Source organism: Triturus cristatus, chromosome 10, assembly GCF_964204655.1.
Source record: "Triturus cristatus chromosome 10, aTriCri1.1, whole genome shotgun sequence".
Taxonomy (NCBI): domain Eukaryota; kingdom Metazoa; phylum Chordata; class Amphibia; order Caudata; family Salamandridae; genus Triturus; species Triturus cristatus.
The window spans coordinates 158,690,742-158,715,746 of record NC_140593.1 but is presented as its reverse complement, the minus strand read 5'-3'; the positions used below and the strand labels follow the sequence as shown (position 1 = coordinate 158,715,746).

At 47.3% G+C, this 25,005-nt stretch overlaps 1 protein-coding gene and 1 long non-coding RNA gene across 4 annotated transcripts in view; one reads left to right on the top strand and one right to left on the bottom strand.

The window, feature by feature from the left end:
* Positions 1 to 25,005, bottom strand: part of LOC146789135 (diacylglycerol kinase delta-like) — a 688,844-nt gene that overhangs the window by 564,527 nt on the left and 99,312 nt on the right. For all 3 annotated transcript variants that reach the window (XM_085630711.1, XM_085630705.1, XM_085630706.1), the window contains exon 2: positions 2,866 to 3,149. In XM_085630711.1, the coding sequence (XP_085486837.1) occupies positions 2,866 to 3,057 (192 nt within the window). In that variant the 5' untranslated portion in view covers positions 3,058 to 3,149. The remainder of the gene's footprint in view (positions 1 to 2,865; positions 3,150 to 25,005) is intronic.
* The window catches only part of LOC146789136 (uncharacterized), an 81,144-nt gene that overhangs the window by 4,565 nt on the left and 51,574 nt on the right, over positions 1 to 25,005 (top strand). The gene's annotated exons all lie outside the window — the stretch shown is intronic.

Here is a 25,005-nt window from a genome sequence, read left to right as displayed (position 1 = left end):
GCCATGACCTGGAATCCCGCCACCATCGAACATATCACCGTGACAATGAAGAAAACCCACTCAGGAGCACCAACGGACCCTTGCCCACCGCACATCTTCCACAGGGCCACTGCCGCCATCGCACCAGACCTAGGCTGGATCATCAACTCCTCCCTCAGATCCGGCACCTTCCCAGATGACTGGAAGAGAGCGGAGGTTAAACCCCTCCTCAAGAAACACACGGCCGACCAAACGGACCTGAAAAACTACCGGCCCATCTCTCTCCTCCCCTTCGCTGCCAAAGTCATGAGAGACTCGTAAACGCTCAGCTGACCACCTTCATTGAAGAGAACTCCATCCTAGACGCCTCCCAGTCTGGATTCCGCAGCAACCACAGCACCGAGACGGCCCTCCTCGCTGCCACTGACAACATCCGCATGCTACTCAACCAGGGACACACTGCGGCCCTCATCCTGCTAGACCTCTCGACACCATCTCACATCGCATGCTCACAGCCAGACTTCATGACGCAGGGATACAAGGAGCCGCCCTCGACTGGATCCAATCCTTTCTCTCCGGCAGAACCCAGAGGATCAGACTCCCTCCCTTCCTCTCCGAACCCACAGAGATAAACTGCGGAGTACCCCAAGGATCATCGCTCAGCCCCACGCTTTTCAACATCTACATGGCCCCCCTCGCCACCATCGTCAGACAGCATGGGCTCAGCATAGTATCCTACGCCGACGACACCCAGCTCATCCTCTCACTCACGAAGAATCCCGAAGACACCAGACTCTGCTTCCAGGAAGGAATGAAGGACGTTGCAGCCTGGATGAAAGACAGCTGCTTGAAGATCAACTCAGAGAAAACCGAGGTCCTGATCCTCGGACCCTGCACCTCCGCCTGGGACAACACCTGGTGTTCCTCCGCCTTTGGGAGTCCACCCACCCCCACAGACCACGCACAAAACCTCGGCATCATCCTCGACTCCTCCCTCTCCATGAACCGCCAGATCAACGCCGTCGCTTCCACTAGTTTCAACTGCCTGCGCATCCTCCGCAAGACCTTCAAATGGATCCCCCCGATTGCAGAAGTACTGTCACCCACGCACTCATAACCAGCAGACTAGACTACGGCAACGCCCTCTACGCCGGAATCAACAGAACTCTTCTACACAAACTCCAAACCATCTAGAACACCGCAGCCAGACTCGTCCTTGGGACACCGCATCACAAACACATGACCCAACACCTACGAGATCTCCACTGGCTCCCCGTCGAGAAGAGGGTTACCTTCAAACTCCTCACCCACGCCTACAAATCCCTCCACATCATTGGACCCAAATACCTCAACGAGAGTCTCCTTCCACGTACCCAACAGGAAACTCCACTCCGCCGACCTCTCCCTGGCAGAGGTCCTCCACATCTGCAGAAACAGAGCAGGCGGGAGAGCCTTCCCCTGCAACACAGCCAAGACCTGGAACGAGCTACCTGTGAACATCAGATGCTCCCCATCCCGGCACACGTTCAGGAACGACCTCAAGACCTGGCTTTTCAACTGATCCGGAGCTACACCCCCCCCCCCCACTCACCCCCGAGCACCTTGAGAGCCTCACGGGTGAGTAGCGGGCTTATAAACCCCTGATTGATTGATTGATTGATTGATTGATTGATTGAATAAGCCCACCTCAGCCATTGCCTAACTTCACTATGAGTGACAGCATTTTGCCTTTTCATTAAGAGTGTATGCACAAAGTAGTTCCCTTAAATGCCAGGGACTATTGTGGCAATGTGTGCTTTTGAGATCAAAATCTATTTTTGCTTTTAGACAGTGTTTTTGTTTTTTAGATTGATGAGGACCTGGCATTTTCTGCAACAATACATGTTCGCAAACACCATGGAAACAAGCATTGAAAAAACAAAAAGGTCGTGAGCCGATCCACAGCCTGACCTATTGGTTTTGTCAGTGCTTGTTTTAATTTTTAATGATTGTTTCCACGCAATAATCACCGTCATGCAAGAGATATAACACAAAGCAGAACCCAACTTCAAAATTGTAGGTTATGTTATCTTTAATCAGAAGATTTTGCTATGCATCACATAGCAACCACAACAAATGCCGCCTCAAAGCGCTCTGAATACAATAGCTCTTGTGTATTCCAACGCTAGTCAAACACTAATGAAAAGAACCAACATTATATTAGAATGTGGGAAAGATACAGTTCACTTCTGAGTCATGACACTTGTGCACCTCTCTCTCTCAACCAATCTCAAAGCAGCAAGCAGTTCCATCTACAGACCCCTGGCGCCATCTTGTATGTAAATATGCAATCATGTGATATGCATGATACACGCAATATTAAATCAAACCTAAAAACGCCCATATAAACAATGTTTCCTGTGCCCCAGCGTTACTAAAAAGGTAACAATTATTGTGTTAAACTAGATTTCTTATAAGTTGGACACACCAGCTTTGAACACTAAAAGAAACGAACATGGGACAGAAGTTGCTGATTCATTTGTGATATTGTCACACTTTGTTGCACAATAAACGGAAATACCAGCAATACGTCTAACGACGAGTTGAGGTATATTTCACAGAGGTGCACAACTTTACATTCATTACTGGTGCAGGCTGATAGATAGGAAATGAGTGACTTGGGGTGGTGCGCGGGGGAGGGGGGGGACGGTTTTTGCTCGGTAACACATTCTATGAAAACTGTCAAAATGTCAGTTGAAGTCACAAAGAAGCTCGAGGTCAGGGCAAGCCTGGGCTTCAAGACTACCCACTTTCAGCTGCATTGTGGGACCGGAAGCATTCTGTTGAGCCCCACTTTCACTCCATGCAGTAGTGGGGACATTGGTAGATTCGCCCTACGTCTCTTACCTTGCTCCTGATCTGCCCCGAGGTGGAGACCTTGCGGATGAGCTTGTGTGAGATCCCATCTTGCTCCCCCTCACTGTCCGAAGACTCTTCGCCTACGGCATCTGGCTGGGCCAACCTGTCCATATCAAGGGAGGACACAGACTCCCTGCCTTTCCTCTCAAAAAGGTCTCCTGGTGAAAGCTTCTCAGCCATCCTTTGTGGTTGGAGGTGCACGCGTCAAGCAGACCGGTGGACTGAACGGGCCAGCTCCAAGTTCTCCTCTCTCTGGTTGGCCTCATACAGTCCTGCAAAGTTGAAAAAACACAGTTAATGTGAAATAACGTATTTAGATCTGCTGAACAGCATTCTGTCTTTTTCAAGATAAAACTTACATTTCTTTGTGTTTAGATTCTCAATACCCAATGCAAAGGATAAGGTCTTGAATTGTTTTTCGACCAACTGCCTAGAATAACCTTAGGAAATTAGTGTCTCCCATAATGCTTCAAGGTGCGGTGTGCAGAGTGCGTTGTTTAAGTAGCTTGACCAAGGTTTTGGGCAAGGTAAATATCTGGTGGAGTCTGCTGAAAGTGCATGCCAGGTGGTGGCTCTGAAGGTATGTTCCATGGGTGACTTATCGCATAACAGGTGGTCCGAGAAAAGGGATATGAGTTTCAGCGATGGTTGAGGTAATTCCAACCTCATTTGCATTGGCAAGTATAGATAGGTAGATGAAAAACTTGCCCGAACAGGTTACACTGTGAATGACCTAGCCTGGGAAGGCTGCCAAGCTATAATTGATGGATGGAAGACACATGCAGTCTCTCGTGTCTTTGTGAATTGGCCTAAAATATCTAAGAAGGAAATACAATGGAAATCAAATAGCAATATTCACATACAGTTAGTACAAACGGAGAGAACTGTGACCTCTTTGCTCTTTTACCAGTAGGGAGTTGGATTCTGGGCTGATTCACAAAAGCATGTAAGGGAATGTAAAATGGTGCTCCTGTAATAATACTTTCTTTACTCATAAATGGTTTTGTGGATTGGCCCATTTTGTGAAATTTATTAGATTGTGTTGCTCTTTTCTTAAAATGGAGAACATTAAATATTGAGAACCTCCAGGTCTAGATTTTCTTGCCTGGGATAAAAGAAATAGGAACTTTGAGCCTGAATGGAGCAACCTCGCAAGATCATACGGGCTGAAACGTGAGGCTGAAGGGGATTTTTAAGTCTTTTAGTTGATACTATGCCTAAGACATCGGGGGCAGATTCACAAAAATCTCACGCAACAAAGCACAGCAGGCAAATAAGCTGTGCTGCATTGTGTGAGAAGAAGAGAGCAGGAGAGCGCCATATTTACAGAAATATGGCCCTCTCCTCACTTCTCCTTAGTGATGGCGCAGAAATTTGCTACCTTGCAGCACGGACACACGTTGCACCATAGTGAAAAGGTGCCTGCGTGAGTCTAGCATATGTTCTGTACTGGGAGGATGCCCTTCCAGTCCAAAATGCTATGCTCAGACTAACTTTAAATGTTTTCCCACTTTGTACGAGTGCTGTACAGTGCAGCAAACATACACAGGGTGAAAAGTAAGGAGAAATTAAAGCATTTCTTAAAACCCCTATTTAAAATGGATGTTATTATCTCATGCTAAACCTTGTCTACTTTTTAAAGTAAATAGAGTTTAGTGTCAGAAACCTTTGGTGGTTGCATGGGAACACCCATGCCCCACCCATGGTACGCCCCCATGGTGCCAAGTAATGCAAAGCAGTGGTAGGTGCTGCTTTGTGCTACTTTCGAGTGTTTTCCAGGGCTAAATAAGTTTAGAGCTGGAAAGTAAATTAGTAAAAAAAGATTTTGCGTCACTTTTCCAACACAAAGAGTTCTCCAGTAATATTACCTGTTCATAGGATGATGTTTCACAGATAGGATGATTTAGCAGTGAAAAAATCCTTTGTATGTAAGTTTGTTCCTGTACTCTAATGCATATTTAGGATAATATATTAACCTCCTTTTCCTTTTTTCATGCCATAAAGCTAGCCGATGGTCCCTCAGGTCATTCTGGGCACCTCTGAAAAATAAACGAAGGTAGTAAAGCAAGGCATGAGATTTCCCAGGGCAAGCTGAATTGGCCTTCTGTAATGTCTAAATGACACGAGAGACTGTGAACCCAATTAGTGAATGGAATTATAAAACCAGTTCTCTCCTGTGACAGCAAAGTCTGGAGCCCTGGCTACTAGCGTCTGTGCTATAAACCGGTCTGATGATAGACCTTCCACTGCTTGTTAGTATGGCATATGTATGTCTACAGCGAGGCACCGTGTACACATGACTCGCACTAACGTACGCACCCGCAATCCCCTTAAAGTCAGTGCTTGTTGCAAAGGGCGACATAACACACCAAGATGTACAGTGCTGGAATGCAACAGAGCTTGATACGATAGGGATCTTTTCCTCAATGGCACTCGAATGAGTTTCCAGACACTAGAAGATACATGGAACCTCCTTAGAAGGCAGTTCCTGCTCCATGGAAGGGTGTGCATGCTCTCAAATGACTATGGGCTATAGATGCTGCTGAGCCCTCAACACACACAACGATGCAGACATTATACATGATGGGCGGAGGCCGTGAGATGATTACATGGCTCTACAAAAGCACTAATTGAGATGACGGGGATCTCTCTCCGCCCAATGAGCGATACATGGGAAAGTGGGTCGTGCCTTCAATGAGAAGGAGTGACAAAAAGTGCTGGACTACCCGAAGAAAGTCTCCCATAGTGCTAGATTCATATAACTCCCATTTAATATCTTACATAAGGCATACCTACAGGCAACTCCACCAGGCTGTAACACTCCGCAGTCATCAGCCATTTAGTAACTCTGGCAGCATATGTAAAAGTTTGTTTTCCTGGGCTCATGGTTTTCAAATTTTTGGGGAGGCTAAGTTAAACAAAACGATTATCGCCATGATTAGATATTTTAACACGCAAAGACACTGTGACAATGCTGTATAACAATGTACATGTGGACTTCGCCCAATCCATATATACAAAGCAAAGTTCCAAAACATCTTTTCTTGACTACAGAAGTAACCATGTATTGCTATAATGGCTTGCATAACATATGAAAGTTTAAAAATACCAATACAGATTTGTGTTAAAAAAAGAAAAATAACAGTGAGATTGAATAGTTCCCTACTGATCACAAGGATGGGACCCGGGTCAGAGACAAAAATGTTGGCCTCCAAAATCTCCTTGACAGTCCTGGCTAGCTTAGTTGACAAGTCAAGGTTTACCTCATGGGAGGTGGTATCATGATTGAGGAGGTACAGTAATTGTTACACACAATAAATATGACTGCCCTATGGATATTACTTGAAAAGAAGTATCACTTTATAAAATATCTTTAAATTCATGGTGCAGTAAAAATTGAGAGTATTGTGTTATTCTTAAGTATGTAGACCACATGGTTCAAAATAAATATTTGTCAAAGGCAGGGCCCATGATACGTGAATTGTCCAATGATTTAGGTAATGTTCTAACTAGATTTTGAGGCAGAGCCTCCCATAGTAAACTATGGGTAAATGGTAGCCTATGAGAGTTTAGCACCATGGAAATTTCCAGCCTAGTCTAGAGTTTAAGAAGGTGTATGGTGTACTTGGGAAAGAAGACACTCCACTCTATGCCACTCCACTCTAATCCACTCTACTCCACTCTGCGCCACTCTATGACACTTCACTCTAGGCCACTGTACTCTACTTTATCATTTCTAGAATCTTAGTGGGTAACCATTAAAGATTTGTTCTTTTGACTGTCCTTGAGATCTCATGAACCAAAACTTGCTTTCAGAGTCGGTGACCCCACTGGGACCATAGAGTTTTATCTGAACATTTACTGTAATCCACAGGAGATACTGAGTCACCCCGTCCATCATATGGATATTTGTGAGCATTGAGGCTTAGGCGTAATTTTACTATACATTTTTAGCATATTAATAGGCCCATCGCCTCTCCCTAAAAGCAACTTCTGACCATGCCTGCTCTGTGTTTTCCCATTGCCCTTGACATCAATGCAGCACATTTTTGTGTCCTGCAAGATCCCAGGAAGGATGACAGCTGCTCCGGTGCCATCCTCTTGAGTGACTTGCAAACGATCGACCATTGTGGTTCCTGGTTCCATAAAAGGATACAGACAAGTTGTATCGTTTGCATGTGTCCATGTTTGCATTGAAGTCATTAAGGGTAAGAAATGGTCTGATGGCCAGACTGTTGGCTGTGTAATAAGGAGCCCAAGGGGCAGATTAACTGTGGTCACTGCAATGCAACACTACATGAACAGGAGCAGTGTTGCATTGTCTGAACTGAGGAATGAAGGTCCGAATTACACAGCAGGGTTCACTAAGTGACACGGCAAGAAAGTGCAAATTATGTGACGTAATGCAGCACATTCTGTGGCAGTGTTATCTCATTATTTTTTCATTTTAATATATATATTAGTACTGTCTAGGATAAGTGCCATCTCATTAGTACGCATCTAACTCATAAATACAGCAATCAGCAACTGAAGCATGACCAGTCAATCTCTGCAGAGTATCTGCCACTGCAGAGCAGAATGTGATTGGCATCTTTTAGTAATTTAGGTCATTTTACATATATATTTAAAAAAAATCTATTATGTATATAAGAATAAGTGTAAGTTTATGCACTGCATATATATCTTTCTCTATAGTCAATCCATCAAGATTTATAAAGCGCGGCAAATCACCTGTGAGGGTCTTGTTGATGTATGCTGGTCCTTCGCTGTGCAAGGCTTTGTAAGCGTGGATCAGCATCCTGAACTGGCTTCTCTTCTGGATCGGGAGCCAGTGTAGCTTCTTGAGGTGGGGTGTGATGTGGGTTTCATCTAGGGAGATCGAGAATGAGTCTTGCCGCTGAGTTTTTCATTGTCTGTAGTCTCTTCAGGAGGCGTGCATTGATTCCTACATGGAGTGTGTTCCCATAGTCCAGCCTGCTTGTGGTGAGGGCCTGTGTGACAGTCCTTCTGGTGTAGACTGGGAGCCACTTGAAGATCTTGTAGCGCATGCATAGGGTGTGAAAGCAGGCAGATGAAACTGAGTTTACCTTTTTCTTCATAGACTGCTTGCTGTCCAAGATGATACCAAGGTTGCAGGCGTGGCCTGTTGGGGTGGGAGATGGGGCGAGTTCAGCAGGCCACCATAGTCATTCCTTGGCAAGGTGTTGTTTCCAAAGATGAGGACTTCCGTCTTGTCCATGTTGAGCTAGAGACAGTTGTCCTTCTTCCAGCTGGTGCTGTTACTCATACATCTGTGGAAGTTGTCTCTGGTGGTGGAGGGGGTCTTCTGACAGTGAGAAGATGATGATTTTGGCCAGGGGGGTCATGTACGTGTTGAAGTTGGTGGGGCAGAGGGATGATCCTGGGGGATGTCGCAGATGATCTTCTTGGGTTTCGAGGTGAACTGTGGGAGACAGATTATCTGGGTTTTTCCGGTGAGGTATGAGGTGATCCATTTCAGGGCGTCTCCCTGGAATTTGATGCGGTGGAGTCTGTTGCTCAAGTTGTGACAGGAGACGGTGTTAAAGGTGGCTTATAGATCCAGGAGGATGAGGGCTGTTGTTTTGCCGCAGTCCAGAAGGGCCATGATGTCGTCTGTGGCTGCAATCAGGGCTGTCTTGATGCTGTGGTTGGTTCTGAATCCAGATTGAGAGGGGTCCAGGAGGTTGGTGTGTTTGGTGAGTTGCTGGTTGATTGCCTTCTTGAGAAACGTCGCTGGAAAGGGGTACAGGGAAATAGGCTGATAGTTCTTTGCTTCTGCTGAGTTGACTTATGGTTTCTTCAGGAGGAGCCTCACTTCAGTGTGTTTCCAGTCCACCGGGAAGGAGACTGGGGTGATGGAGGTGTTCTGGACTTTCTCGAGCTCGTCACCATTCGTCTTGCTGCCGAGTTTGAATATGTGGTGGGGACAGGGGTCCGTGGGTGCTTCTGAGTGAATGGAGTTCATGATGGAGATTGTGGCTTGAGTTGTGAGAGGGTCCCAATGGGTGATCAGGTGTTCGGGGTTTGTGTTCGTGGATGTGGGCAGGCTGATGCGGTGGTGGTGGTGGGGGGTTGAAGTTTGAAGTTATCGTAGATGACTGAGATCTTGTTGTGGAAGAAGTCCACCAGGGTGTCACACAGGTCTTGGGAGGGGGTGATGTAGGTCTCAGTGGCTGTGGGGTTGAGGAACTCCTTAACATTGGCGAAGAGCTCCTTGCTGCAGTTTGTGCTGGCTTTATGTGGTCTGTTAGGTCGTTCTTCTTTGTTTCTTTCAGGAGGCAGTGGAATTGGTTGAGTGCTGTTTTATTTATTTATATATTTATTTAGGAGTTTTATATAGCGCTGGCTGGATCCGATGGTATCAGAGCGCTTTATAGCATATACAATTATGAGCGAGTAGATGGTACAGGTAATAGGTAGAGCAAGAGGGAACGCGCAGGGTGGGGAACATGTACATAAGCAGAGGGGAATGGGATGCAATATAAACCAGACGATCATCGTAGCGTATTGCTTGTTCAATTGGATTGTGCAAAGAGAGTTTTCATGATCCGTGACAGTGGCATCGGTCCCACATTAAGGTAGGGTGGGGCGTTGGCTGAGGAACATCCTATGCTCTATCGGTTCGTTCGAGAGCGGTCAAGGTGGTATGGTCTCCTGTGTCTCTGCCGGTGCGCCTTTCCTTGCTAATTGCAGGCAGATGCTTTTGGTGGATTTCAGCTCCGCTGTGAAACCGCTGGCTCTGCTGGCAGGTCATTTGGATTTGGCTGGCTTGGCAGGGGTGATGGTCGTCGGTGCATTCTGTGATCCATGGGAGATTTTCTTTGCATCCTGTTCCGGGTTGGAGCTTGTGTCTAGGAGGTGGGAGTTGAGAGCGTTGTTCCACTGGTCTTCTGATATCTCATTCTAGTTTCTGCACGTGGAGCTAGAGGGCATGGTGCCAGTGTTGGTAGGTACCGAGATGGTGAAGTGGATGCTGTAGTGGTCAGTCCAGGTGAGCTGTGAGACGTGCTTGTACTTGACTTTGTCGCTGGACGTGAAAATGGGTCAAGCGTGTGTACTGCGATGTGGGTAGGGTCAGTGACAAGTTGTTTGAGGCCAATGTTGCTCATGCTTTCCAGGAGGTTGGTTATGTTGGTGTCGCTGGGATCCTTGGGGTGGAAGTTAAGATCCCCTAGGAAGATGTGCTCGGAGTCTATGGCGATCTAAGCGATGAGGTCAGGGATGGCTTTGCAGAATCTGGTGCATGGTCCTGGTTGTCGAGGGTGCCTCTGATGGTGCTTTCCCCATCTGCGTGGAGTTGGAAGTTGAGATGCTCCATCATCTGAGGAGGTCATGCAGCGTATGGTGTCCTTGTGGATGATGGCAGTTCCACCACGTTGTTTGTTGGTTCGGTCCCAGTGTGTTATCTTGCAGTCTAGGCTTGATTTCACTCAAGCCCCTTTTGCACTATGGTGTAAGGATGTGGCCACTGGTGCAAGGCAGAATAAGTTACGGCAGCATTTGAGAAGAGAGACAAAATGGTATTGTGTTAAACTTTGTCAAAGCATAGAATGTTGTGCTGGAAAGGTACCCTTCCAGTGTAAGCCCAGGCTTGGTTTTGCTCAAACCTCTTTGCACTATTGTACAAGGGTGTGGCCACTGGCGCAAGACAGAATAAGGTACAGCAGCACTCGAGGAGAGGAACAGCACAATATGTTAATAGACGCGCTCTCTCGTTTTCACTGTGCCTCGTAAAAACAGCGAATCTGTCCCTTCATTTCCCAAGACCAAGCACTAAAAATTACTTTAAATGTTGTTATTATCTTGAGGCATTCACTGTGTGTTCAAAACCAGAGGTCAAATGTCAGGCTATGTTTCCTGACAAACTGCTGCTTATTCTTTTAACATAGAGACTGGTGTTTACTTTTGTTTTCTCTGACTGCAAAGTGAGAGGGTTTTTTAAAGTGACTATCTGACAGTCTTGCAGGGATGCAGGGAGTGTCAAAGGAAAGGCTGTGGGGTGTCGTTTTTTCTAACACACTTCAAAATGTAGATACCTATACAATGATCTATCCAAATATTTCAAAATATGTGAGCAGTTGGAGAAGCCCAAGTGAAGCGCCTTTTTGGTAATCCTGAAATTTAATGCAAACAAAGATTTTAACAGGATCAAGACACTTCATTTGGTGGAACTCAAAAACCACAAATTATCATGTGTGCACTATATATAATTTTATCAGTAAAACGGTATGGCTGTGCCAATTTCGGGGTCATTTCAGTGAAAAATATGCTGTTGATAAATGACAGGGGGCACTCATTAGGCCTATCTCTGTGACAGGTGCTCCAAAATGCAACATCAGCCACATACTGCACCCTTGTGTCTCTCTCGCTGAATGGACGTGGCTCGTTTGATACACTCTTTCTCTGGGCGATGCTTGGATTTTTCAGAATCTCTATAAGTTTATTGATGTAGTATTGATGGCAGCGCTCCCACTATGAACATTCTTCCAGCATCCCTGTGTGCCATGCGCGTTAACCTAAATGTCTCATAACAGAAATCCAGAGCATGGCCAAGTGGCTGGATGTGCAGGTTTGTGAAGCATTATTGTCAATTAACAAGGCAGATCTGCGGCTGCCTCTCGAGGGTAATGGGGAACTGATTTGATTAGCGATCGCGACCTTCTTTACCACTAGAGAGGCGTCCCTCAGTCACGCCTCGGAGTATGGAAGGTTTGTGGTGATAAGCACCACTTTATTTACAAAAACATAAGTGCAGGACCCCAGGAGTTTCTTCGGAGCGCCCTGGTTGCAGAATGCCAAGGCCGCCTGGACTCGATGCCGCCTGAATTATGTCTCTTCCTCCCCGTGCACTCTCTGTTTCTTTAGCTCCCTCTTGCAGGCTCTTCTGCATCGCTTTAACTCTGTTTATCACAGTTTTGCTATATTTATCTTTTTCTCTCTATTGCCCTTTCCTGCCTTGCTGTCTCTTGCTCTGGCTCAAAGTCTGATGATGAAAATTAAGCCCAACTGCCGAAAAAATGAGTTGGTGCCCATGACCTGCAAACCCCTGCACAAATTAAGCCTATCACTTGCTGTGAACTGTTGCACGCTGTTTCAATCCTGACGCGTTCCCTTTTGGGCTACATTCGCACTGCATGAACAGATGGTGTTCGGTTCTTGGTTTCAGAGGGACCAGGTGTTTCTCTCGCTGCTCTACTGGTCAAGAAAGGAAGTGGCCAAAATCATGGCTTTCCTGTCCAATATTTCACTTTTAATGACGCCTTTTTGCCCTGACAGCAGTGTCGAAGCAAGGGCTTGCAGAGGCCTAATGTAATCAAGGAAGAGGGCTCCCTTGGCCTTCTGTTGGGTAGTAAAACGCAGCCTTCTTCTCGCAGCAATGGCCACCCCTCCCCTGGGCCCTGGTGACACAGGCATGAATGATGGCTCGCTGTGCGCCTCCTCCCCTGCCTGATGGCTAAGGGTACTCCCAGTGCAACCAGATTCGAAGTGTGTGTTTAGGCCAAGTGCAGGCAAACACATGACCCGACATCCTTACCAGAGCGCGCCTACGCGCATAATGTCCCGCGCAGCGCTGCACCACTGGCCATCCACAATGCGACACACCGCGCCAAGAGCCCGAGTGTGCAGGAACATTGCAGTACATGATTCACTCGGCTCACCAGTGCCTGGATCTCGCGCCCCACTATTCCTATTCACGGCCACAATGTCATCCATCCCATTATTCGCGCGTCGCAGTGAGATTGTCATAGCAACAGTTTCTAGGCTCCCTGCCTCTTCCATCCAGTCCCACCGCTTCCCTTCTTCCCTCTGGCTCCCTAAACTCAAGTTTCCATTCATGGCTGCCTGAGAGGGTCCCCCCTTGCACTTCACTGGCTGTGCCCAGAGACCCTCCAATGACATTGTCGGGGGCCTGAGCCCTTGTCATGCCAGTCAGGCTGCTACAAACCCTCTTTCTCAGCATCAGATGTGGTAACAAGCAACAATATTTTTTGAAAAAAGGCCACTGCTCATGATTGAGATATTGATATTATCTATTAATCGAATGCCTGAGGGCGTCTTGGCGCTAGCATTTGAAAGATAAGCGACAAAGGAGGAAAATAAAAGATTGAACGCCTGATTTAGAGTTAGAAACATGACGGATATCCTGCCCGCCGTATTACATCCCCATTCTACTCTGTGGAGATCGTAATACGGTGAACGGGATATCCGTCATGTTTGCCCCGAATATTCCATCTGCCGAGATCTAAATCAGGTCCTGTGATTTAAGTAAAGCCCAGGCTAATACGAGCAGGAACCAGCTCTGTGCCTTAAACCCCACATGGAAAAGGTGAACAGATGCATTATTTTCAATTATTCAATTGAATAATAGAAAAAATTGTTTTGCAACATTTTTTCTTTCGGGTAGTTTAAGGCTATAGGTTATGTCCAATCTTTTGTATAAGAATCTGAAAACAAGTAAAGCGTTAAACACGAAACGATTGAAAGCAATTATTAAGAATAAGGAAAAAAAACAAATGTATGCTTTTTTTGTCTGAATCAGCATAAAAGCAGGGCTTCAGATATTCTTCGTCTCTGTAGATAAACAGCTTCTTCCCAGGGCTGAATAGCAGACACTGGCGGGAACCAGCAAAGCGCCTATGAACAGCCGCCTCCTATGTCCCTTTGCAGGTGTACAGTGCTTTCAGGTTACAGCTGCTAACACTCTTTATACTGGAGGCTTTTATTTATTTTATTTTATTTTGAGAGTTTTATATAGCCCGAACAAGAAGCTTGCGGGTATCAGAGCGCTTTAAAAGAAAGGTGTATATATAGTAGAAAAATATATGATTGAGTCTAGTACACAGAAATAGCTAACAATAGATAACATATCCATTATAAGGTTATATACATAATTTTTAGAAACATTTTGTCCCTGAGAATATAATTCAAATCTTGTTGAGAGAGGTCCAATACAGGGTAGTAGCTAACAATCCAGATATAAAAATTGTTCACGTAAACTTAGACATGAGGATCGATTTCACTTCTTTGTTGAAAAAGGCATTAGAGGGGTTCTGTCTTGTTTCTGGGGGTCAGGCATTCCAGATCCTCGGGCCATTCCTGAGAAGGACCGGATATATGTTTTTTTCTTGGCAAATCTTTGCGGTTTCAGAATAAGATTCCTGGAGCTCCTGGTGGATCTGTTACCACACGAGAGTGTCAGTTTTTGTTTTAGATAACTTGGGGTAATGTGGCGTAGGGCCTTGTGCGTCATACATGCGATTTTCAGATGAATTCTCGCCTCGAAGGGTAGCCAGTTGAGAGCTCTAAGGTCTTGAGAGATATGACTGTTTCTTCTGGAGCCTGTGATTGGTCTAGTCGCTGTGTTGATTGTGGCTCTTGGCGGGGCCGTCATTGATCTGGGAAGGCCGCAAAGGGCGACACTCCCATATTCTACTCTTGGGATTACTAAGGCTTGCACTGCCTGTTCGAAGTCATTTGCGGGCACAAAGGGCTTCAGTTTTCTCAAGGTGTTTATTTGTAAATGTGCTCCTTTTGTAGAGGCACCGATGTGTTTCTGCATGTTTAGTTTTCTGTCCAGCATTATTCCCAGTGATTTTGCTGAATCGACAATGAGTGGTTGACCTTTGAGTGCTGTTAGGTGATTCAGCCAGTCGTGAATTATGGTAGAATGGTTGGGGAGAGCAATTAGGAGGAATTCAGTTTTGAGGGTGTTTAGTTTCAAATGGTTTTCAGCCAGCCAGGACTGAGGTTTTTGCAGCTTTGAGTTGAGAGATTTGATGTCTTCAAGTGAATGGATCTTTATGTAGAGTTGTGTAACATCTGCGTACCTGTGATAGTGGACCTTAGATGCGCTGAGAAGTTCGGTGATGTCCAATCCTTAAATCCCACTGTAGCGGGCTATACCGGCTGTAGGAAGGTGGATATCTGACTATGGTTACCCCCAACTTTTTGCCTAGTGTCTAGTTGGTTTTTCGACTTAGTTGGCCTGAGATCCTGCCATTCAGGGTCTCAGGCTGTCTGCTCTCTCTTTAAAATGGACTCCATGTACCCTAGGTACATAACCAATTGGTAAGGATCACCTTATTGGACCCTGTACAGTGTACCCTAGGTACCCAGGGCATAGGTGTACCCTAGGCCTCCCAGGGGCTGCAGCATGTATTATGCCACCCCTGGTCTGGCCTTCCATTCTGACACAACTGGCTGATCACTCAGCTGGGGCAAGGTCGTGTAATCACCCCTTGCTTAGGTGTAGTATTCCTATACCTAACTTACATATAGACACATGTGTACCTATCAGTCACTCCTATGGCAGGCCTTAACAATCCTGGAGGCAGGGTGCTTGGTAACATGTGAGATGGTGCTCTAGCATGAGCTGAGCCTGTCTGCAGCTTTCGGAACCTTGTCCTTATAGCTGTTCTATGATATAGCCTACCATATACTCTTAAAGTGCCTTATAATCTTAGACGGTTATGGTAACTATGGTTTGGCTTTATCGAAACATGTCGTGTAAGGTGTCTAACACTGTGGAATAATACCCCCATGCCATTTCTGGACATGAGAATATTAATCCCCCCTTCTAGAGGGAAAGACATGTTAAAATCATACTTCAACTGTTAGCCTCTGACCAAAGCCTCAGCATCACAAAATGGATGCTGCTGCCACGACACAAGTCTGACCTCCTGCAGCTGGGAGTGATCCCAGCCAGGGAGGCCTGGACAATAGGTTTCCTGCTTGGGGAGGTGCTAGCACCTCCCCAGACAGCCTTTAGTGTATTGGGGCAGGGTGGGCTGAAAGGAATGAGACATGCCTGGGGCACACAAGGTGTTCCTTGCATAGTCCAGTTCAAACCGGCGCTGGGGCACTCCAGCCCCAGCTCTGGCGCGAAACTGGACAAAGGGAAGTGGGTGTAACCACCCCCTCCCAGGTCCCACCCATAAGGCGTGACCTAGCAGGTATCCCAGCCCCCCAGATTAGTATAAGAGTGGGAGTTGGGCCTCAAGACTTTAGATTATCCTGAACCTGCAAAACTGAAGAGAAACTCTGGACCTTCGACATTCGACGAAAGAAGAAGATTGAAGAATCTCCCTTGTAGCCAAGGAGTGGCTACCCTGTGCAAACAGGCACCATCAAGAGACTACCCTTTGCTTTGCCCACGTTCTACGAGGAACCGACTGCAGAGCCCGACCAGAGCCTTGACTTCCAGACTTCTCCGACCCTGATCCACATCGACAGCAAAGCTGAGATCCGTGGAGGCGACGAGCGACGTGGGACCGGCTACCTGGGAAAAGTGGCTAGTAACTTAAAGCGCAGCTTCTGAGGTACCCTCGAAGTTGTGCACCGGGGATTGAGAAGCCCCAACCCCAAGCACCATCTGCACCGAAGATCAGCCCCCCACACTCCACGAGTCCTGCGTGGGGCCCTTCTGCATTTTCCTGCTTGCCGCGTCTGTCCGGTTGCTTGCCCGCTGGCTAGTGGCCTTTGTGACGACGCACCCTGAAATCTTCTGCGCTGGTTTGGCTCCTCCAGACTGGCTCCCGCTTCTCTGCAAAGAAGAAGCACCCCAGACCTTCCTGGTCTGAACCAGAAGCAAGTCCTCCGTTCTTCGTGGGTTCCGCTTGCCAAGGCTTGGTGAGTCCTAGTCCAACTTGGACGCCGCCGACAGCAAGAGCCTTCGTGGGACAGCTCGCCTCCTGGTCCTGGTTGTCCTCGACGCTTCCTGGTCCTCCTGGCTGCAGCGACAAGCTTCACCTTCACCTGCAATCTTCACGACATCGCCTGGTTCCTTCCTGGTTCCACGTGGTCACTGGCTAGTGACCTTGACTCTGTCCCTTCTGCTTGCAGGTTTCCTCTCTTCTTGATCCCAGCCTTGGGATCCACCGGACACTCTTCACTGACTGCCTGTCAGCATCTTTCTTCAGGCATCCATAGGAGTCGACGACGAAAACGACGCATCTTCACCCCTATGCACCCGCAGCCTGTGGGCTAGGTAACTTGGGTACTCCGGTGCTCATCAGGATAGTGACTATCCTAGTGTCTAGTTTTCCAGTCTCAACTTCCTAGCTACTCCGGAAGTGTCCTAAATCTACCGTTTTCTAAACTGTACTATTGCTATTGACTTTTACGCATTACGCGTGAGTGTTTCCACTCTGCACACGAATCCCGTGGGCCTCCCACTTCCTAACTAACGCTAGTGTAGTGTAGCCCCAGCGATTCCCTAGGCCTAGGCCTATCCTATTTCCGTGACAGTGGTTCTTATACCACTTACTTAGTATATGGTTTGCGTGGCCCCTAGGGCCTAACTGTATTACTTACCTGTGTGACTTAATGTATGCTTAAATAAGACTGTGTTGTACTTACCTCTAATCTCATAAAGAGTGTTGAGGGTTTGACTAGAATAAATACACTTTATTTTATATATATATCTGTTGTGGTGTCCTTTCATTTGGTATTCAAGGGATTATATATGGTATCACAGCTGGCTTCACATGCCATTCAGAGTTTAGCCTAAGACTGCTCTTGTCCATGCTACCACTAGGATAGCTGGTCTATAAGGTTGACTTTACAACCAATCACCATAAGGGTATTTGGACTGATGTAGGGTGTACACTAGAACTAGTGACATCATACATCAGGCCAACTTCTCACATTGGTGAGCAGCGGTTGGGATCTGAGCTTGCTGTTGTAATACCATTGTAATCTTGAGATACTAAATTGAAAGATCACACAGATATTGTCTAGGTACATATAACATAGATTATAATACTTAAGTCCTACTGGACTTAGTAGTTGTAGGTTGAAGGGAGTAACACACCCTGACTACAACTACTAGAGAGGTTTAGTAGAAACAACTAGTGTAGGTAGGTGCACACACCACACCCTCACTAGATCATGTCTCTGAGAGGAGATCAAGTAGATGCTCTCTCAGGAGGGTCAGGTCTGCAAAAGACCCCCTCTAGATATGATACCTTAACATTCCAGGAGATGAGACACTTGTGTACCTCCAGAGGAATAAAACAGGGTGCAAACCCTACCCTCCTTCAGTTAAGACAACTCCTAGAGGAGTATGATACTCTTAGGGCATCTCAGGCAGGTACCCTAGATACAGAGGAGGGTCTACCCACCACAGAGAAGTCAGAGGAGACTTCAGATGAAGAGGTAGACAGCCAGGGCCAAGTAGGAAGACTTAGCCAGGCTAACCTAAGCTTACATGGGAGTTTGCATGGGGTCCCCCCTTACAGACCCCCAAGTAGGCTTACACAGAGAAGCAGGAGGGACAGATCCCCTTCAAGGGAATCCATCCACTCCCATGTCTCTAACATCTCTAATGCTTCCTCTCACAGGGGAATGACTTCCCCTGAGAGAAAGGAGCATGAAGCCAGAATGAGGGAAGCTAATCTGAGGATTCAGAGGGAAGAACTTGCCCTTGCCAAAGAGAAGCTTGCTCTGGCTAGAGAACAAAAGTTAAGTGGGTTAGAACCCACTGGTGGCAGCAACATTCCTAGAGATAGGGATAGGTCTTATGACCATAGAAACCTAAGCAAGATAGTCCCCCCATATCAGAATGGGGATGACATCCACAAGTGGATGACTGCTTTGGAGAGGGCCTGCAAAGTACAGCAGGTACCCCAGAGTCAGTGGGCAGCTATCTTGTGGCTCTCCTTTTCTGACAAAGGTAGAGACAAGCTCCTCACAGTCAGTGATGAGGATGCAAACAATTACAAAGTCCTGAAGAGTGCTCTGATAGATGGGTTTGGCTTAACCACTGAGCAATATAGGTTGTTGTTCAGAGACACCCAGAAGACACAGACACAGGACTGGTCTGATTTTGTGGATTGTGCCACTAAGGCTTTGGAAGGTTGGTTACAATCCTGTATAGTCCTGCAAGGTGCAGGACTATACAGGATTGTACAACTTGATTATGAGGGAGCAGATCCTTAGTAATTGTCAGAACCAGCTTCTCCATCAACACCTGGTAGACTCAGATTTGACCTCTCCCCAAGAATTGGGAAAGAGGGCAGATAAATGGGTCAGGACCAGGATTAGGCCTAAAAATCAGGGTGGTGACCAAAAGAAAGATACCACCAAGCCTCAAGAGAAGGGTGGGGATAAAGCAAAAGAGAAATCTTCCTCAGGGCCCCAAAACTCCACACAGGGTGGTGGGTCCCAAGCTCCCTCCTCTACCACAGTTAAAAAGCCTTACTGCCATGAGTGTAAAACTCCTGGGCATTGGAAAACTGACAGCAGTTGCCCAAGGGCTAAAAACAAAACTGTTCCTCCAACTACTCCTGTCACACCACCTATTACTGTCAGCAGTAATCCCCCAGGTGGTGGGAGTGCCCCCAAAAATTTGGTTGGGTTGTCTTGGGGAACACAGGGGGATCCTGGCTTAGCCAATTCCCCTACAGCAGCTACTCTTGTCTGTGATGGTGGCATGGGGTTTGCCAACTTCACTGCCTGTCCCAACACTTTGGGTAGGTACAGACAGGAACCCTACATCAATGGTAGAAAAGCTGAGGCCTACAGAGACACTGGAGCTAGCATCACTATGGTGGCCCATAGGCTAGTTCCCTCTGAGCAGCTTTTGCCTGGCTCATACCAGGTAACTAACATTGATGGCAAACAGAACAGTCATGCCATGGCAGAGGTATGTCTCAGCTGGGGAGGTGTCACTGGCCCTAAAAGGGTGGCAGTGTCTCCAACCTTGCCTGTGGACTGCTTACTGGGGAATGACTTAGAACTCTCAGCTTGGGCTGACGTTGAACAAGACACCCATTCTAAAATGGTAGGCCTTTCACAAAAGGGTAGTGGGGTTGTGCCAGCCACAACCCCTGTCCAAGTAGATTTCCTCCCTGAAAAGGTTGGAAGGGCAGTGGTAGCCACAGCCCAGGCAAAGACAGACTTCCCTGTAGAGATTGGCAGAGCTGTGACAGTCACAGCTCAAACACAAACTGAGTGCCTTCCTGAAAAGGTTGGCAAGGCTGTAATGGTCTCAGCCCATACTCAGACTGACTTAGGTGTAGTGAAGCCTGAAACTATGGATCACTCCACACAAACAGAGAGTAGTGGGGAGGAAGAAAAGTCTCCCTCTCCCCAGACATTGGGAAAAGGTCAGCCTCCTCAGGGATCTGGCCTCACCCCTTGTGAAGGAACTGCCCCAGAGGTAGCCAGGCCTGGCCTGGCAGAGCCTCTGATGTCAGTGGCCCCTTCCAAGGTGGGACCCAGTCTGGTGCAGGTAGCCTGCCTTTCTCTACCCTGCCTCAGTCAGCCCAGGGCTGCAGAGGTCAGGGAGGCCAGTGGACCCCAAGAGGGCCCCTGTCCACCAGAACCCCCCCCCCATCAAAAGAATGAGGATTGCCTGGCTAGTAGCCCTAGCCAGGTGATGGGTAAAAACATTCCTGAGGGATCCCCTTTACAGGTAGTTAGGGACCTCCCCCAGAGGGATTCTGTTGGGCACAGGCAAACCTGGGACCTTAGGGCCCCAAACCTGACCTGTCCCTCCAGTAAGCCCACAAAAGGGACCCAGCCTCCAGCTTTAGGTAGCCAGAGGCTGACCCTGAGAGCACAGTGCAACTCAGTGAAAGAAAGAAAGGCATCCATGGTGGAGGATGATTGGAGGAAGCTGAGGCCTCACTTTGAGGACACTCACTTCAGTACTCCATCTCAACACCAGCCTTTTACTTTGCAAAGACACACCAAAGGTAGTGATTCCCTATGGTGGAGACCCTATGATACCTTTAGGGTGAGGGATTGCTTAGTGGACCATGAGACAGGGGGTAACCATGCCAGTGCTGGTTCTTCCTTATATGGCCACTTAGGCAATAGAGGCTTACCTTGTCAAGGCCAGCCTTATCTCCTTTCGTTTGGGGGGGGGGGTTGTGTAGGAAGGTGGATATCTGACTATGGTTACCCCCAACTTTTTGCCTAGTGTCTAGCTGGTTTTTCGACTTAGTTGGCCTGAGATCCTGCCATTCAGGGTCTCAGGCTGTCTGCTCTCTCTTTAAAATGGACTCCATGTACCCTAGGTACATAACCAATTGGTAAGGATCACCTTATTGGACCCTGTACAGTGTACCCTAGGTACCCAGGGCATAGGTGTACCCTAGGCCTCCCAGGGGCTGCAGCATGTATTATGCCACCCCTGGTCTGGCCTTCCATTCTGACACAACTGGCTGATCACTCAGCTGGGGCAAGGTCGTGTAATCACCCCTTGCTTAGGTGTAGTATTCCTATACCTAACTTACATATAGACACATGTGTACCTATCAGTCACTCCTATGGCAGGCCTTAACAATCCTGGAGGCAGGGTGCTTGGTAACATGTGAGATGGTGCTCTAGCATGAGCTGAGCCTGTCTGCAGCTTTCGGAACCTTGTCCTTATAGCTGTTCTATGATATAGCCTACCATATACTCTTAAAGTGCCTTATAATCTTAGACGGTTATGGTAACTATGGTTTGGCTTTATCGAAACATGTCGTGTAAGGTGTCTAACACTGTGGAATAATACCCCCATGCCATTTCTGGACATGAGAATATTATTCCCCCCTTCTAGAGGGAAAGACATGTTAAAATCATACTTCAACTGTTAGCCTCTGACCAAAGCCTCAGCATCACAAAATGGATGCTGCTGCCACGACACAAGTCTGACCTCCTGCAGCTGGGAGTGATCCCAGCCAGGGAGGCCTGGACAATAGGTTTCCTGCTTGGGGAGGTGCTAGCACCTCCCCAGACAGCCTTTAGTGTATTGGGGCAGGGTGGGCTGAAAGGAATGAGACATGCCTGGGGCACACAAGGTGTTCCTTGCATAGTCCAGTTCAAACCGGCGCTGGGGCACTCCAGCCCCAGCTCTGGCGCGAAACTGGACAAAGGGAAGTGGGTGTAACCACCCCCTCCCAGGTCCCACCCATAAGGCGTGACCTAGCAGGTATCCCAGCCCCCCAGATTAGTATAAGAGTGGGAGTTGGGCCTCAAGACTTTAGATTATCCTGAACCTGCAAAACTGAACAGAAACTCTGGACCTTCGACATTCGACGAAAGAAGAAGACTGAAGAATCTCCCTTGTAGCCAAGGAGTGGCTACCCTGTGCAAACAGGCACCATCAAGCGACTACCCTTTGCTTTGCCCACGTTCTACGAGGAACCGACTGCAGAGCCCGACCAGAGCCTTGACTTCCAGACTTCTCCGACCCTGATCCACATCGACAGCAAAGCTGAGATCCGTGGAGGCGACGAGCGACGTGGGACCGGCTACCTGGGAAAAGTGGCTAGTAACTTAAAGCGCAGCTTCTGAGGTACCCTCGAAGTTGTGCACCGGGGATTGAGAAGCCCCAACCCCAAGCACCATCTGCACCGAAGATCAGCCCCCCACACTCCACGAGTCCTGCGTGGGGCCCTTCTGCATTTTCCTGCTTGCCGCGTCTGTCCGGTTGCTTGCCCGCTGGCTAGTGGCCTTTGTGACGACGCACCCTGAAATCTTCTGCGCTGGTTTGGCTCCTCCAGACTGGCTCCCGCTTCTCTGCAAAGAAGAAGCACCCCAGACCTTCCTGGTCTGAACCAGAAGCAAGTCCTCCGTTCTTCGTGGGTTCCGCTTGCCAAGGCTTGGTGAGTCCTAGTCCAACTTCGACGCTGCCGACAGCAAGAGCCTTCGTGGGACAGCTCGCCTCCTGGTCCTGGTCGTCCTCGACGCTTCCTGGTCCTCCTGGCTGCAGCGACAAGCTTCACCTTCACCTGCAATCTTCACGACATCGCCTGGTTCCTTCCTGGTTTCACGTGGTCACTGGCTAGTGACCTTGACTCTGTCCCTTCTGCTTGCAGGTTTCTTCTCTTCTTGATCCCAGCCTTGGGATCCACCGGACACTCTTCACTGACTGCCTGTCAGCATCTTTCCTCAGGCATCCATAGGAGTCGACGACGAAAACGACGCATCTTCACCCCTATGCACCCGCAGCCTGTGGGCTAGGTAACTTGGGTACTCCGGTGCTCATCAGGATAGTGACTATCCTAGTGTCTAGTTTTCCAGTCTCAACTTCCTAGCTACTCCGGAAGTGTCCTAAATCTACCGTTTTCTAAACTGTACTATTGCTATTGACTTTTACGCATTACGCGTGAGTGTTTCCACTCTGCACACGAATCCCGTGGGCCTCCCACTTCCTAACTAACGCTAGTGTAGTGTAGCCCCAGCGATTCCCTAGGCCTAGGCCTATCCTATTTCCGTGACAGTGGTTCTTATACCACTTACTTAGTATATGGTTTGCGTGGCCCCTAGGGCCTAACTGTATTACTTACCTGTGTGACTTAATGTATGCTTAAATAAGACTGTGTTGTACTTACCTCTAATCTCATAAAGAGTGCTGAGGGTTTGACTAGAATAAATACACTTTATTTTATATATATATCTGTTGTGGTGTCCTTTCATTTGGTATTCAAGGGATTATATATGGTATCACAGCTGGCTTCACATGCCATTCAGAGTTTAGCCTAAGACTGCTCTTGTCCATGCTACCACTAGGATAGCTGGTCTATAAGGTTGACTTTACAACCAATCACCATAAGGGTATTTGGACTGATATAAGGTGTACACTAGAACTAGTGACATCATACATCAGGCCAACTTCTCACACCGGCCATTAAAGGCCCACTCCATTGTTAAAGGCTTTTGTTCACAGCAACACCTGTGAACAACAAACATTGGAATGTTGGAGCTCCGGGCTTCTACCAGCCATAGAAGCTTGGAGCACTTCATTGTCTTCAATGGAGCTCCCAAAATTCCAATGTTCTAATATAGCCTCATAGCCCACCGTACCGGGCTATACTGGTCATCAAAGCGGGCCTTTAATGGCCAGTAGAACCCACTATGGAGGACTCTAAGGCTATTAGAACATTTCGCCCCTAGAGGGCAGAATGTTCTAATTTGTAGAGCAAAGGCCTCACGGAGCATGAGGGGGTTGAAATCCCCTCGGGATCCGTGAGGCCTTTGTTCACAGCTGTTGATGTGAACAAACATTAGAATGTTGATGCTTCGGGCTTCTACTAGCCGTTAGAAGCCCTGAAAACTCCATTGTCTTCAATGGAGCTCCCACCATTTCAGTGTGCTAATGGTTGTTTGGTGTGTTTTTTAAAAGTTCTCTCTAATCATTTACTTGTTTGCACCCTTTTTGAGTGAGTCAACCACTTGCAATGGAGATCTGTGTGCGCATCCAAAGCCACAGGTTTGAGTTCCATTGGCCCTCCTCTGCTTTTTATTCTTTTGCAGGTAAAAACCTAGTTTTGCCTTGTTAAGAGTGCACTGCAATGGTATTTTGCGGCCGTAATCAGTGGTTGAAGTGGGTGGGATCCATTGGGAACCATGTTCCCCGTCTTTTTTAATTTTACACTAACAGTTCCCAAAGGTCCTGAAAGTGCCATCTCCCAAACATTAGATAAGATGGTCCCTGCCACAATGGGCAAATCCAACCATTAGATCAAGGTGTCTCTAAGGTTTACGGATTCCCTGAGGATTGAAAAGACTGCTTGTAGGAAACTGGAACATAAATGAAGGTCATTAGAAAAGAACTAAGACAGATTAACTTAAAAAAGGCCCTTAGAGGCTAACTTGACAACATCAAGCTTGCCAAGAAAGCATATATTGTAAATTAGCAATGCAGCTAACTCACACAAAGAATTGTATAACATTCTTAAAGAGTTTACTAATCCCAAATCGTGTGAGGCAACTAATCCTCACCTAGTAGGACTTGGTAGAAGAGTTACCAAAAATTACCAAAATCTATAACACCTTTGCAAAAGAGAATACATGTGAAGCAAAATGGAGCATAGTATGGAGGGAAGTACCCGTCCAGTTATATTGGAGGACTTCAACATGGTAATGCAAGAGGACGTTAGCGCTTTGATAAACAGAGTTAAGTCAGGATCTCCAGAAGACTTTGCACCTCCTTGTATTATGTCTGACCCTGGCCCCTGCTCTCCTTCACGGTGTTACAGACCTGATTAATCTTTTATTGCACCTGGAATTAGTCCCAGCAAAATAGAAAGCGGCTAGGATTAAAACTATTCTTAAAAAACTCATGTCAGATCCTAAAGAACTAGGAAATTTAAGACCCATTTCTGTACTTCC